Source organism: Natrix helvetica, assembly GCF_964273705.1.
Source record: "Natrix helvetica genome assembly, chromosome: 2".
Lineage (NCBI taxonomy): Eukaryota > Metazoa > Chordata > Lepidosauria > Squamata > Natricidae > Natrix > Natrix helvetica.
Window position 1 is genome coordinate 239,659,343 of NC_138552.1, and position 16,487 is coordinate 239,675,829.

At 40.3% G+C, this 16,487-nt stretch overlaps 1 protein-coding gene across 2 annotated transcripts in view; it reads left to right on the top strand.

Moving 5' to 3' along the window:
- The first annotated feature begins 15,057 nt into the window (after positions 1–15,057).
- The window catches only part of WDR26 (WD repeat domain 26), a 39,214-nt gene continuing 37,784 nt past the window's right edge, over positions 15,058–16,487 (top strand). The window contains exons 1-2 of one of the 2 annotated variants that reach the window (XM_081942618.1): positions 15,058–15,550; positions 15,779–15,820. In XM_081942618.1, the coding sequence (XP_081798744.1) occupies positions 15,189–15,550; positions 15,779–15,820 (404 nt within the window). In that variant the 5' untranslated portion in view covers positions 15,058–15,188. The remainder of the gene's footprint in view (positions 15,551–15,778; positions 15,821–16,487) is intronic. The other variant, XM_081942619.1, reaches the window with a different exon arrangement.

Sequence of the window (16,487 nt, forward strand, 5' to 3'; positions counted from 1 at the left end):
TGTGGATTTCAACTCCCAGAATTCCTCCTCCAGTCATGTTGGCTCAGGAACTCTGGCATTGAAGCATGCAAGTCTTAAAGCTGTCAAGTTACAAGATCCTTGCACACCTAACCCTTTACGGAAAAAAAACCCAGGGATCTTCAAACCTGACAGCTTTAAGACTTGTGTACTTCAACTCCCAGAATTCCTCCTCCAGTCATGTTGGCTCAGAAACTCTGGCATTTGAAGTGTGCAAGTCTTAAAGCTGTCAAGTTACAAGACCCTTGCTCCCCTAACCCTTTAGAAAAAAACGCAAAGGTCTTCAAACCTGACAGCTTTAAGACTTGTGGACTTCAACTCCCAGAATTCCTCCTCCAGTCATGTTGCAGTGACGTCATCTGCGTGGATCTGCTCCCTCTTTGGTTTCTTCATCGTAGGCAGGGCTGCTGCTGAAGATGCCGACGAGCTGCCACCAGAATAACTGCTGCTACCTCCTCCTCCTCCAACAGCACCACCACATTTGCACCTGAGCTCAGCGCCACGTTATCCCTGCCCCCTCCTCCTCCACCATGCTTTTGAGGAGCCATGAGGCTTTTTTCCCCCCTGCTCCCCCCCGCCTTCCTACTGGCTCCCGCAGCCTCATGGCTCCTCAAAAGCACGGCGGAGGAGGAGGGGGCAGGGGTAACGCGGCGCTGAGCTCAGGTGCTCCGAACGGAGGGGAGGCGCTGCTGCCACGCGCGGGGATGCCGGCTGGAGCTTTGGCGGCTTCACCTCAGCCGCAGCGCCGGGCGGCAAATCCGGCAGTGCTGTTAGAGGAGGAGGACGAGGTGGCAGCAGTTATTCTGGTGGCAGTGGGGGCTTTGGGGCATCACAACTACCCTCAGTCGCCCCGTGCTCATCAAAGCAAGTCCGGGGAAGTCCTTTGCGGGTGGCCCGTTCTAGCTGCCTGCAAAGGACCTCCCCAGCTTCCAGAGCCTGTGGCAATAGAAATCACTGCATGGCAGTTGAAAACTGCTGCGCGGTGTTTTCTTGCCATGTGTGCAGCCGCGCAGCCCCGCACCTTAGAGGGAACATTGCTCCTCACCCCTCACCCCCTTTTTTGTAATATAAATAATGTGCTAAATATTTTCTTCCCAAAATTTACACCCAAGGGCCAGGCATCTCAGTTTCAGACAGTTCCTTGGAACTAATAGAATTGATGACTCTTCCACATACCAGGTATTTTACTTTGCAGCCACTATTTTCTATTCTCCACAGGACATAGGGGTGAGTACATGGTACACTAAATGTTCATGTGGCTTAACAAAAAAGGGATCCTCCCAGTGCCCTGCTTGCATCTGACTCCTGAATTGAGTTTGGAAACCATGCGTGACCCATTTCACCACTCCTAGGGAGAAGCAATTGGGACAGGCAGGTAGTGAGTCAGATATATTTACTGCCAAGCAATATGGCTAAGTGTGTCATTTGAAAAAGGCCAGGTATCACTATTGTACATTAGCATTAATAAAGCCATGTTTTATATTTTGGATTATGTTTTTTTAATACCTATGTGTTCATCTGAACAGAAAGATGAACTACAAATAATTATTAAAAATAACAGCTGGCTAAAGATTGAGTGATTATTGGAGAAGTCAAAGTTTGAGGGCCACCCAGCGCAGGAAAAAACCCATCAGAGGATATTTTGGCAAAGGTTCCCAATGGTAAAAAAAAAAAATCACTTTCTGTAGTACTTGGATGAAACTACATTATTGTTATCTCTCAAGTTTTTCCAAAAAGAGAAATAATGGATAATTCTAATAGCCTAAAACATACTAATATTGAACTATTACAGAATCAAACCATTGTTTTATTTTCTTCTAATTTTTTTTCAATAGAACTTCTTAGGCAAGCTTAATATTAAAAGGCATGCTATGATTTTTATGGTACCTTCAGCTATGGATATTAGGTATTTCTGTACAAAGCCACTAGGTGTCATGATTTTATTTAGCTCAATCCACATTGTTAAGTTCTAACCAGCAACTCTGGACAATTAACAGTTCACTTAAATTCAGTAAAATAAATTATAAATATACAACACTTCTATCAGGGTTTTTCTTAATTTTTTCCCCTTTCTTTGCTCATATAACATTATCACATTTATTAATATAATTGGCAGGCTTATACAACACACAGAGCTAAAACAACAAAGGATTTCATTTAATATTTAAGCTGCTATAAAGCAGGCCATATCTTACTCAAATGCAATATGTTATATAAATACCTTCTTGAAAGTAAGATAGATAGACAAACAGACAGACAGACAGACAGACAGACAGACAGACAGACAGAACGAACGAACGAACGAACGAACGACTGACCGACCCACCGATCGAAAGTCAGATAGACAGATTGATTGATCGATAGATGGTTGGGTTCCTACCAGTTTGGACTGGTTCAGCTGAACCGGTAGTGGTTTGGCAGCCTGGGTCGCTGGAACCAGCAGCAACCTACCCTGCTACGCCCCCGAATCGGTTCTCCCTGGATGGTTGGATGGACGGATGGACGGATGGATGGATGGATGGACGGACGGACGGACGGACGGACGGACAGACAGACAGACAGACAGACAGACAGACAGACAGATTCATTTATGACATTTTTATTCTACTCATCAGTTTAAAAAAATCCTGAAACAACATTTTCAATGAATTAGGAAAAGGATTATCCAAAAATTGTTCTTGTCTTCATGCTTTCCAGCTATTTTTTTCAGGACGTATTAAGTTAAAACATTAAATGGATATGTGCATGACATTATTTTACCCTCCATGTACTGGATTTTAATTAATCAATGAGACTTATGATGCTATCAGAATTCAAAATGCTCATCACTGGGAGATAAATTGGTGGGATCCAGTGGAGTGCATGAAAGTAAAAATAAAAATGAATAAATGATGTGGGATAGAACTGAAGTTCAGAATGCTAGAAGGAGTATTTTAAAGATTTGAGGGTGTGAAGAATAGAATTGAAATAAATGCGGTAAATACTAGTGTCCAAGAATAGACTGATGGAAATACTCATAAATACTATGAGCATGTGGGGAAAGGCTGTAGGGAAGATGGTGTAAGTGATCTTTAAGCATTAAAATATGGATGTGGCTTGCTTATTGGAATGGTTGTTGAACTTGTTTAACAGGTTTTGTGAAGGCTGCATTTCTGCCCAGAACTGTGATTGAAAGGATACAAGACATGACAAAGAGCAAAATGTGGAAGTTTATACCAAGCAGACAGCGTGCAATCTACTCAGTCTCTTGGCAGACACTAAGAAATGTATTCAAATTTGAAAGAAAGCTAATTGTGTGTTCATTGATTCAGAAAAAAAGATGTGACAAAATGAATAATTTTGAATTATAGAATGTTTTATATGAATTTGGAATTGAAGATTGATGAATGTGGTAAAATGGTGTAGGATGAAAACCAAGCATATATAAGGGTAAATGGAAGGAAGGCAATCTGGTATGATGTGCCCTTTTTTGTTAAATGATTGGTGTATAAGGAATATTTGCTGTGACATTAGATGTATGTTGATTGGGAAATAAATAAATATGAATTTTGTATGCAGTTCATACTATGTTGTTGGCTGAGAAGCAGAATATTTGTTATAAATGTTAGAGAGATTGTATTTTCTTTATCAAATTTGGACACCGCCAATGTCACTAGGTAAGTGATTCTGGGTAATCACAAACCATAATATATATATATTTAAGAAACAGAATTAAAATGTGAAATAAAATAAGAACAAAGTTTAACAGGCAAGTTAAAAGACAGAGGGAGCAACCTCAACCCCAGGTTGGCCACTCTTGTCCCATGTGCCACTCTTCAGTGCCATGCCAGTGGACAAAGCCACATCTTCATGCTCTTCCAAAAGACCTAACAGTGGGGGGGGGACTTCACCTCTGGGGGCAAAATATTCCATAGGGCAGGAGCAACATCAGAGAAGGCTCTTTTCCTAGACCCTGCCAGACAAAATTATTTAATTGACAGGGTCCATAAGATACCTTCTCTCCCTGACTGGTGGGACAGGTCAATGTAATTGGGACAAAACAGTTCCTCAAGTAACCTAGTCCCATGCCATGTAGGGTTTTAAAGATAATACCCAACATCCTGAATTTGACACAGAGGCAAACTGAGACCCAATGCAACTCACAGAGCAGAGATGTTTACATGCGTAGTCCTCAGAGCACCCAAACCTGCTTGTGCGGCCACATTGTCACCAGCTGCAGCTTCTGGATACTCTTCAAGGATAGCCCCATTGCACAATCAATATGGGTGATGACAGGGCATGGGTGACTGAGAGACGGGCCTCTTGATCCAGGAAGGGGAACAATTGGCATTGAACAAAAAATTGGGTTCTAAGACCTCACATGCGTTCCAACTATCAACAGTTTAGACCCAGCAAAAGAAATGTATCCTCATTTGTCCTGTATTCTTGAATAAGGCCTTGCTCAGCATTGAATATGTTCTTCATGTTGCCCTGTGTTTTGGACCCAACTATATATTTTCTCATGGTTGGCTTTGTTTTGGCCAAATTGTATTACTTAACCTAGCATATAAAATATAGGAAGTAAGGTATAGCAGCCTTGGACTCTGGAATGCCAAGCGGCTTTCGAAAAGCTTAAACGGCTTTTTGTGGCGGAGCCAACTCTTAAACACCCGAACCCGGAGAAACTGTTTGTAATACAAGCCGATGCTACTGATGTGGCGGTAGGGGCTGTTCTGTCCTGCTCCAAAGAAATGCAATAGGGACGGTGCAACCCTGCCTCTATACTTCCTGGAAATTGACTGACAGTGAAAGACGTGAGCAGTGTGGGAAAAGGAAGGGTATGCTGTTCAAAGGCATTGCTGACTTGGATGCAGTTCCTAGAAGGCAGTAAGATTCCCTTTGAAGTGTGGACTGATCCATTTTCAACTGCTGTTCACATGGAACCCTTTTCCACTTCGCCCTTCAAAGTTCTCATTTGAATATTTGCTACCACCACCAAGATCTGAGCCTGGCGGCTCCACCCACGCCCGCACCCAGGGCTTCAAGGCTCACCCTCCTACTTGTTGCCAATCTTGATAAACCAAATATTGATGTAAATATTATCTAATTTGCTTTGTTTTTGTTTTTCTAGGTTTCATTCCTTAAAATCCTAATATTGCAAGTATTAAAACTTTTAAAAGCCTGGGAAAAGAGGTTTTGACAACTCCTCAAAATATTTAATTATACAGACCATGCTAGTCTCTTGTGGAGAGCAATGTTATTCTCATAGAGAATTCCCACAATATTTAATAAACCAAAAGAACATACTAATATATGAAGTTTTGTGAATGTTCTGTTTTCAGTTTCAGAAAAAAAAACATCTAAATATCAACAGTCCCTAAATAAAGATTATCTGGCTTCCACAATGTTCATTTAACAAGCCTTACATTAATTGAAAAAATGTTATAAAGTTACCTTTCAATTTTCATAGTATAAATGTAGACAAATACAATTAGTTACTTTCATAGAAAAAATATTATTTTCATTACATATGACCAGATGGGATAATGCTATTGCCATTCCACGCACAATAGTATGTTATACATATTCAATGTAAGAATACTTTTTTTTAAAAAAGGTGGTTGGTGAATGATGAAATCTGGTTAGGGGAGCGTATCATCCTTACCAGCAGTTTCTTTTTCTAACATGTTTATGACTCTTCTACATATATACATATGCCTTCTCGCATCCACTTTTCTTTTCCTGAGTACTTCACAAATATTTTCAATGAACGAAGAACAATTTAATGGTTAAAAATAACAGCTAGTCCTTGAATTATGACTATAGTTGAGCAGTTGTATTTTATGAAGTTTTTTTATGGCAGTCTTTAAGCAAACACTGCAGTTGTTAAGCAAACCCATCATTCACTATCGTGTGGTTTTGCCGAAAACCAGAAGTAGGTGCTAATTTTGGGCCATCTCCACTTCTCTCATACATATTTTTGTATATTTACCCTCACAGGCATCCAGGCTGGCTTTGCAGCTGCCTTTGACAACTGAGCCACACCCTGGAGTTTTCAAGGACATGCAGGTGTCCAGAGGCACCTTCACCCCACCAAGACCCTTAGCTTACAAAAATAAATACTGAGTGGGAAAGGGAGGAAAGGTGATAAGCAAAGAGCATACAGATGAGGAAATGAAGGTGATCTCTGGAGACTGACACCTATCATAAGCAGGCAAGGGGGGATTATCATTCAACTGCCAGAATCATAAATTATGGCGAGCAGCATATCTTGATGGGAGTCCTACCTTGAGTTTGGAGCTTTGCCAAGAGCTCTGTAACAACTGGAAAAAGAGCAACCATACTGAGACTGTATCTCATCCTAACTAATGTAAGAACATTTGGAGAAAGACAACAGTTGTATATAGACTTTGAGACTTGTTTGAACTGAATGTAGAAATACTGAGTATAAAGGACTGACATTGAAAACATGTTGATGTGGTAACATCACCTTGCCAAACCTAAAAGGGTGGAGCTGACCTAGAGCAATAGCCTTTTGTTAGGGAAGTTGTGTGCTGCAATAAAGCTATGCTTTGGTGCGTCCAGTCCTTGGAAAGCAAAGGACCTTTACACAACACAGTCCCCTTGTTAATCTTAGAAAAAAGTAAATTAAATGAAAGAAAGTTCCAATTGTGTGAGTAAGACTGTGAGAAAGAGGAGGAGAGAGGGAATGTGTGTGCATGAGAACAGGTTTATGAGAAAAGAAGGGAAGTGTGTTGTCAATTCTTTGCTTCTGGTTTAGGGGATAGGTAAATGGTACTCATTCATTAGTCTTAAATCCAGGACCCTTTGAATACTTGCTTTCCCCCCCTTGCTTCTAATTCCTAATCTAGCCACTTTGTAGACCCAGTTATGTAATGGCTAGGAGAAAGTTCCCTTCCTTGATTTTCATGGTATTATTTCCAATTATAGCTATATATGAATTTAATACAAAGTTTACATATTGTTTTAGTTGTTTTTTTATTAGATTTCTTTTTTAAATATTGGACATACTTGGAGATTAGACTAGATATCTTGTTTATGAAACTGAAAAAACAAAATTATTCAAAACCAGAGGTTCTAAATACGTAACTAAATAGAATGCAAGGAAGCAGGACAAACAAGTCAGATTGTGATAATTGAACTTAATTGATGCTTTTAGATGATGCAGCATTACAATTAGTTTACATATCATACTAAAGAATTAGGTGTACTTCCTTTTCTTTGAAAATATACCTTTCAAATATATTTTAACAATGTTTTTCCAAGTTCTAGCTGAACAAAATTGAAATTAGCTTTCAAAATAAAAGTAAATTTGTAACTTCAATGATTGATCTATAATATTTTGTGATTTAAATAAAAAAAATAAACCATACAAACAAACAATTCTGCCTGTTGATTATGCACCGCCATTGTCTTAGCGACCACATAGACAGATTTTCTCCAGGATAATCTGTCCTTCAGATCTTTCAATAGTGCACTATATCTGAATCCATCCATTTTGCTAATGGGCTTTTCTTTCTCCTTCCACCTTTCTCAGTTTCATACTTCTCAAGGGAGCCAAAATTTGATAATTTGAATCTAGTCATTTGTGCCTGGAGAGAGAACATTGATTTGTTCTACATGAATTTGTTCTTTTCTTGTTTAGCCATGTGCAATGGGTTGGATTGAAATACCTTCAAGTCCCTTCCATCTCTGTTATTCCGTTATTCTGAGGAATCTTCTCCAACATCAAAGTTGAAAGAATCAATACTGTTCGTATCCTGCTTCTTCAAGTCCATATTTCGTTTCCAGAAAATTGTCAATACTGTTGCCTACATGACACTGATTTTTGTAGATATAGACATCACAGCACGACTGAGGGGAAGAATGCTGTTTAGAAAACTAAAATGTCCCAAACTCTTTTAGTGACATGATGCAAATATAGTGCAATATGACTAGTGATACACATAGCAACTCTCTGAATATATTTTAATTTTGCCTATGATATCAATGAATCATAACTCACAATCTCTTTATCTTATAGTAGAAGTAATGTAATACCTAGTATCTGCTGATACTAAATAAACGTCATTAAATTCAAAAAGTAAAGTAGCACAAGTCATCATTTAAATAGAAAGCTACTTTGGTGAGGATTAGTGACATATCCAACAATAAATGGAATATTTTAAAAATAATAACGGATGCACTATTCATTGTATTCCTATAAGAAAATTGTTGTGAGTGATATGCCTATATATTATATATTATTGTGATTAAAGTACAGATAAAGCTCATTGCATCAGCCAATATGATACGAGACATCGTCTTATATTTATAGTGTTCCAAATCCAAAGACAAATCTCTGTAGATAACACAAAATGGCTGTGATTGCTATCCACAATAATAGATTGGTGGAAATGAGGAAGACAATTGCACTCCATTGAGATTGAAAGTATTATTTAAATTTGTGTGCCTTTGAGTTAAGTTTTTGATTCTTGGTAACTGCCTGGACTAGTCCCTGAAATTCTATTATTTAAAGAGACTGCAAGTACCTCACATTTTATAAAGTGGGATTAGACAAAGCACAATGAATAACACCTATAATTGTAAAAAGTGTATTAGAATGTTTGATGAAAAGAAATAATAGAATTCCATTTTAAAAACCTCTTCAAAAGGGCCATATTTAGTTTTATTATATGTGGGAAAAACAATAGGAAGAGATATACAATAATACAATAGTAGAGTTGGAAGGGACCTTGGAGGTCTTCTAGTCCAACCCCCTGCCTAGGCAGGAAACCCTATACCGTTTCAGACAAATAGCTATCCAACATCTTCTTAAAGACTTCCAGTGTTGGGGCATTCACAACTTCTGGAGGCAAGCTGTTCCACTGATTAATTGTTCTCACTGTCAGGAAATTTTTCCTCAGTTCTAAGTTGCTTCTCTCCTTGATTAGTTTCCACCCATTGCTTCTTGTTCTACCCTCAGGTGCTTTGGAGAATAGTTTGACTCCCTCTTCTTTGTGGCAACCTCTGAGATATTGGAACAATGCTATCATGTCTCCCCTAGTCCTTCTTTCTCTTAAGCTAAACATACCCAGTTCCTGCAACCGTTCTTCATATGTTTTAGTCTCCAGTCCCCTAATCATCTTTGTTGCTCTTCTCTGCACTCTTTCTAGAGTCTCCACATCTTTTTTACATCGTGGCGACCAGAATGCAGTATTCCAAGTGTGGCCTTACCAAGGCATTATAAAGTGGTATTAACACTTCACGTGATCTTGATTCTATCCCTCTGTTGATGCAGCCTAGAACTGTGTTGGCTTTTTTGGCAGCTGCTGCACACTGCTGGCTCATATTTAAATGGTTGTCCACTAGGACTCCAAGATCCCTTTCACAGTTACTACTACTGAGCAAGGTATCACCTATACTGTACCTGTGCATTCCGTTTTTGTTGCCTAAATGTAGAACCTTACTCTTTTCACCATTGAATTTCATTTTATTAGATAGTGCCCAATGTTCAAGTTTGTCAAGATCCTTCTGTATTTTAAGCCTGTCTTCTGGAGTGTTGGCTATTCCTGCCAGCTTGGTATCATCTGCAAATTTGATGAGTTCCCCATTTATTTCCTCATCCAAATCATTGATGAAGATGTTGAAGAGTACTGGGCCTAAAACAGAGCCTTGGGGTACTCCACTGCATACTTCCCTCCATGTAGATGCAGTTCCATTGAGAACTACAAGTTGAGTGCGGTTGGTCAGCCAGTTACGAATCCATCTGGTGGTGATGCTGTCTAACCCACATTCTTCTACTTTATCTAGTAGTAGGTTATGGTCTACCTTATCAAAAGCCTTACTGAAGTCCAAGTAAACTATATCTACGGCATTCCTCTGGTCCACTAATTTTGTCACATTATCAAAGAATGCAATAAGATTAGTCTGGCATGATCTGTTTTTGACAAATCCATGTTGGCTTTTGGCTATTACTTTGTTTGCTTCTAGGTGTTCGCAAATTCGTTGCTTGATTATTTTTTCCAGAATCTTTCCTGGTATTGAGGTTAGGCTGATAGGTCTGTAGTTTCCTGGATCTAATTTTTTCCCTTTTTTGAAGATGGGAACCACATCAGCTCTTTTCCAGTCCTCTGGTAGTTCCCCGGTGTTCCAGGATCTCTGAAAGATATAATTCAGTGGTTCTGAGATCTCGTCTGCTAGTTCCTTCAGAACTCTGGGGTGTAATCCATCCGGTCCTGGTGATTTGAACTCGTCTAGGGTAGACAGGTGCTCACTTACCATTTTCTTCCCTATTTCAATTTGTGTTCCTAATTTTGTGGTGCTGCTTTTGATAGGTTGGACTGTTTTATCCCTTTGTGTAAAGACAGATGCAAAACATGAGTTAAATAGTTCTGCTTTCTCCCTGTTGCTTGTCACCTTCTTGCCACTTTCTCCTAGCAATGGACCAATTGTTTCCTTAACTTTTTTCTTGTTTTTAACATGTTGGAAGAAGCTTTTTTTGTTAATTTTTACTTTTGTGGCAAGCCTTTCTTCATTGTGAGCCTTAGCTTTCCTCACTTCATCTTTACAGGCTCGGGCTATTTGCTGATATTCTGCCTTAGTTATGTCCCCCTCCTTCCACTTTTTATACTTACTTTTTTTGTCTTTCAGTTTGTCAGATAGTTGTTTATGCAGCCATAAACGATATAAGGAAAGGCTATTCTAAATCTACAACAGAAAAAAAATGTGATTGCAGGCTTATCAAATATTCACTTTTCCCCAAAAAATAAGTGCATCTCCTGTTACAAACATTTTGCTCATCCCTGTTTTATCATAATTAATCTTCAAGCCCGCTACTTCTCCATATTCTTCTATTATTTCGACTAGTTTTGGCCCCGTTTCTATTGGATCTTCCATAATAAACACCAAATCATCTGTGAATGTTTGTAATTTATATTTAAATATAAATACTAAATATTAAATATTAGTAAAATATTTTATCAAGATCAAACCAATCTTCAAATGATGTACGATCCAGACAGGCTAATTTTAGCTATATCTTGTTTAGGCATAGGCATTTCTTTACCAGTTGTTTGGTCCATTTTGTGAGATCAATGCAAACTAGACCAATCCCAATGTCTGTTTGAGAAGCGGAACCAGTTTATTTCTGACCCTAGAAAATGCTGCAAACCAGGTGTATCAAACTCGCGACCTGCAGGCCAGTTGTGTCATGTGCTGGCCACACCCACACCCAGTTTAGTGAAGGGAGGAAAAGTTGTGATATGTCACGTGATGATGCAAGTTTGACACCCCTGCTGTAGACAAACAATTTCTCTCTTGGTGGACATCCTTGTCTTGTGTCACCTTCTGGAGCTTAAGTCATTCATTAGTGCCTCTTTCTCCCCCACCACCAGGATTTCAGCATTATATTCCTATCTTAATATTGGTTAGAACTAATAATCTGCTGATTCACCCAAACACATCCCACAGCCATTGCAGCACCAGTCAACGTTGGCTAGAGGTATTCAGGAAACTAGCAGATGACAAAATTGCTAATATACTATTTTTTTACCTTCACAACTTACCTGGGCTCTTAAACATAGAAAAATGATAGCAGCTTGGAAGCCTTTGGAAAAGATAAAGTTTACTGTATTTGTTATAAATAAAAACTTTCCTTACATAACTTCTCATTGTAGCTCTTCTCAGCCACCAAATTCGTGCAAATACATATACTAGAAAGCATGAGAGGAGAGAGAATTGTAGTCCTCTTTTGTTTTCTTTTCCCTTTTTCTATGGGATAAAAGTGACACTGGAGCAGGAGACTGATTGGATTAATTTCTTTTCATGTAGTTTCAAACTGCTTTGTAGGGAATTAAAGTGTGAAAATGCTGGTGATGTGGCAGTGCTTGTAGTATTTTGGAAATTAAAACAACTAGGATTACACAAGAATTTAAAGGCATTTTGTCAGTGTTCTTTTTTTGTTCTTTTTTAATAGATCATTTCTGGAATGGAGAAAGAATGGGAGTTTGGTAGGAAAATAAAAAAAAGAGTTACAAAAAGGAGGCATTCTTGTCTACACATCCTGTACAATTCTGAATTTTGACCAGGCATGGTAGTTCAAGCATTAGCAGAACATATTTACTATATATTCTGTGGAATTTACATATTGACATCTTTTATATTCTTGTTTTTCACTCAATAAACAGCAAATCATTAATTCTTTGTCAGGTAGGACATGTTTTGGGTGGAGAATGACTATGAACTGGATAATGCCTGGAATATTATTATAATATCTAATTATTCTTTGTTTACACTATTGTATCACATATGAAATTGTTCAATATTTTACTGCATTTTTCAGGCATAGTGGTACTTTTAAAAATATAAACAAATTAATAAAGAAGCTTTCAATGGCAACTTATCCCATGTGATCATTCAATAACTGAGTTTTTACATGAGTTTTTATATGTCCAGAATTGGAAAATGTATTCCTCTCAATACCAATTGTAAGGAAACATGTAAGAGGTTGTGCATATATTTATGGTTTACTGTAAACTTCCAAAGCCATTCAGTGAATCTCAGCAAGGAAAGAATGCTAGATTGACTACAGATTCTTCCAGACAGGGGTACAAACCTAATAATGGGTGCCCACAATAAACCATATCTGATTGTGATTATTACTAAATTATTCCTGTATCCATGGTGTTCTACTCACTGATGAGGAAATAACATTTTAAGCAGAAATTGCCTCTATAGAAGCTGTAGCAAAGGGCTACATTGAATTTTAAGGAATGGTCTATGTTCTCACTGGAGGTTGGTTACGATAATGAACCTAATTTTTATAACTGTATTATAAGGGACACTTAGTTTGATATTTTTTCCCAGGGCCTCCTATAAATTTACTGTGGTAGGATGATGGCTTGGGACCAACATAAAGAGTAGTATTTAAATCAGCCTAAGGACCTTGAAAGGCAAATGAGGCTTTTTTTCACATAAATGCTAGCAATTTTCTCTCTGTGTCTATTTGTGTTTAAAAAGGGATGTATTTTTTAGGTGTAATACTCAGGAACAGGATGATATTCTGAGTAATTGGCAGTTAAGTGAGTACCGATTGGCTCATGGTTCTCTGTGCTCAGTTACAGGCCTGAAAAGGCAAGTACTAACTAGCTTTAATTTTTAGTGTGCCCTGTATACTTAAAAAGGGTAAACAGTCCCATGCTCTAAGTCTCTCAGTGTCCACAATCAAACCAACCTGGATCAGCCTGGCTTGAAATGGAATCAGAGAACTTGGAAGACAGGAAGGCTGGTTCTTGAGTACCATAATATGATCTAGCACTGCTTGTCCTACTATGATTGACAGGACAAACTGAGCAAGTCAACCTGATGAATAAAAACATACATGCAGTTTCTTATTCCCCACTTTGGTTAAAAAGCACACCTTAGGCTAATTGTATTAAGTAAATCTAGAATGGGTTTCATTTATATTTATTGAATTTATTGAATTTATATCCTGTCTTTCCTCTAGGAACTCAAGGCCAAATGTTCCACAACTGGCAACTTTTGAATTTACACAACGCAGTGTTAGGTAAGCTTTTTACCCTATTTAATGAACAGAGTAAGGTAATAGGGGATGACAGTAGCGCAAAATATGGTAGTTTCGGGGTGGGGAGGATAGGTTCCATATTACACTTTAGTGCAAGGCTCTCAAACTCACACCTGGTTTAGTGAAGGGGAAAAAGTCCTGATATGTCACATGATGCCGCCATGATGATGTGAGTTTGACACCCTTACTTTAGTATGTCATGTAAACTCTCGTTATAGAATTATTTAATTTTTAAAGAGAAAGTAAACATAGCTGACTGAGGCTACTTATCTACCCTATAGAAAGGTCCATATTAAGCTTTTACCAATGTTTTAATACTGTATTTTCTTATCTCAATGTTATAATTTTCCTCGAATACCACACCCTGATTTCTTTCACTTCTGAAAATAAATGGAAAAAGTTTTCTACAGCTATGCCAGGCTTGATAAGAGCTTGTCATATCTAACCTACCAAAATGAGTAGCTCTGTATTCAACTACAGATGGTAATAAAGGGGGGAAAGGTTTTCTCCAGCTACTTCGGAAAAAACTATATAACCCACATTCTTTTACAAATATCACCGCACAACATCTCGATATTTATTTACCAAAGTACAAAAAGAAGCCACTGATGTCATTTTAAGAGAAGGAGCCACGTCAGTCTGCGGTAGTTAAAAACAAAGGAGTTGGTATCCTAAAAGGGAATATACTTAAGGCTACAAAGCCACAAGACTTTTTTTATTATTATTCAGGAAGGAGATCTTAAATCGGACCTGAATAATAGAGGACGACGTTCACAATTTGAAACCGCAGAGCCCCAGAAAAAGAATATTTTTTTGTTTTAGAAAGAGGTCCAAGTCAGCGTACCGTTTATTGGCATTTCCACCTGCAGACTTTCCCTACTCCCTATAAGGACATCTGAAGCGAATCATCACCAGGAAGTCACCCTCCCCCCACGGGCAGGTGTTATGACAAAGGCCCCCTGAGTCGGGGGGTCTGCGCCCGCCCAGGGGGTGGTGCTGTCGAGACCGTCCCGAGCTCCTCCGCAGCCAAAGCCCGAAGCCTACCCCAGGCGGCGGCGGCGGAAGTGAGTGAAGGGGCAGTATAGGAATTTCCTGTGACGTCCCGGCCCAGACTCCATTAGGCTGCAGCTAGGCAGAAGAGCCTCAAACCGACCAGCTAGTGGAGAGGAGCGGGTTGTGTGCCTGGGGCTGCCAGGCGGGGGCTGTTTCGGGCCGCGTTCTCTGGCGGGACCGTAGAAAGGGTAGCAGCAGCTGCTGCTGTCTAAGAGCCGCGGGGAGAGGAACAGCTCCCCGTTCCTTACCCCGCCGCCTCCCCCATCCCACCCTACCCCCTCCTCCCCTTCCTCACTCCCCCCACCTTCCCACCACGGCCGCTCTCGGCGAGGAAACTCTGGCCTCCGCTTCCTCCTCCTCCGACTCGGACACCGGCGGAGCCTCCCCGCCACCGCGGAAGAAAGCGCGGGCTTCCCCGGCGGCGGCGGCGGAGGGAGCAGGAGAGCCCGGGGCTTCCACGGGCAGAGCAGGCCTCACCTCGTCTTCATCCCCCTCGCTCTCCTGCGGGCTTGCCCCCGCGGCTGCCACCCCCCTCAGAGCCAGCGGCAGCGCCATGCAGGCCAACGGAGCAGGAGGGGGTCAGCAGCAACAGCCGCCGCCGCCGCCGCCGTCGTCACAGGGTCCGGATCTGGGCTGCCTCAACGCCCAAAACGGCGAGGCCTCGTCGGGATTGACCGCTGGAGAGCAGTTAGCTCACGCCAATGGGTTGCTGCCGTCGGCCAACAACGGCGACGGCGGTGGCGGCTCGAGTGTCAATAATGGGGTCTCGGCCCCCGGTGGCTCCGCGCTTGAGATGGGGGGAGGCAGCGGTGTCGGCGTCGGCAGCAGTGCCCTGAAGAAGAAGAAGCGGCTTTCGCAATCCGATGAGGACGTGATCCGGCTCATCGGGCAGCACCTCCACGGTTTGGGCCTCAAGTAAGTGGGGCGAGTAGGTGTTGCGATCCCTCCTGCCTCCCAAATAATGCGTAGGGTTAAACCTGAGGAATGTGTGTGTGTGTGGGGGGGTCGTCCGGAGGATGACTTAGCCCACCATGTTATACTTCCAGCCCCCTTCCTCGGCTGGCCTTTTTTGGGGGGTGGGGGGAGAGGGAGATTTCGAGAGTAGATGGATGGTATTCCTCTTGCTTATATCTGTTTTCGTAGGAAGCAACATCGGATGATTGTTTGGCGAGAATATGGATCTAGGTTTGTGTTGATGAGAACAATAACTCTGACAGACTTGTTTATTTTAAAGATCAATTATATGCCTAAGGGGGAAAAAGGCCAACATTATGTATGTTGATTTATTCTTCTCCAATGGGAAGATTTTTTGTTCACATTTGTATTTTACGGTTTAATAACAAAGACAGAAATGTGAGGGATAAATAAAAACAGTGAATGAGTTAAAGGCAGTGAGACGACAGGGCCTCTTTTTCAGGCCTAGTCCAGTGTGAACTTCGTTTTAAGAGAACACATAGATTTTCTGTGTGGCCCAACAGCACATTATTTAAAGTCAAATAAATTACAGAGGTTACATTGGTAAAATAGCATTTTTGAATACAATAGTGTATGAAAAATTTTCAAATGGGTCTAATACAGAAGCATTTTAGATTACAGCAAAACATCCCTACACATCCAGATAGACGTTCTGTCATTTTAAACTAAAATTTTAAAATGTAGATTGATAGTATTAAAATTGAACTTGAATATACCTGTGTCTAACCCCTTGGAATGTACTTAAAATTAATGTCTAATATGTTGACTCTTATGTAGCTTGCAGCACTGCAGTACTTTGAGCTGAGTAATAGGCATGTACTGGAATGGGGGAGGGTGAAAAGCAAATAAACATGGTACATCAGTAATTTGGATTACT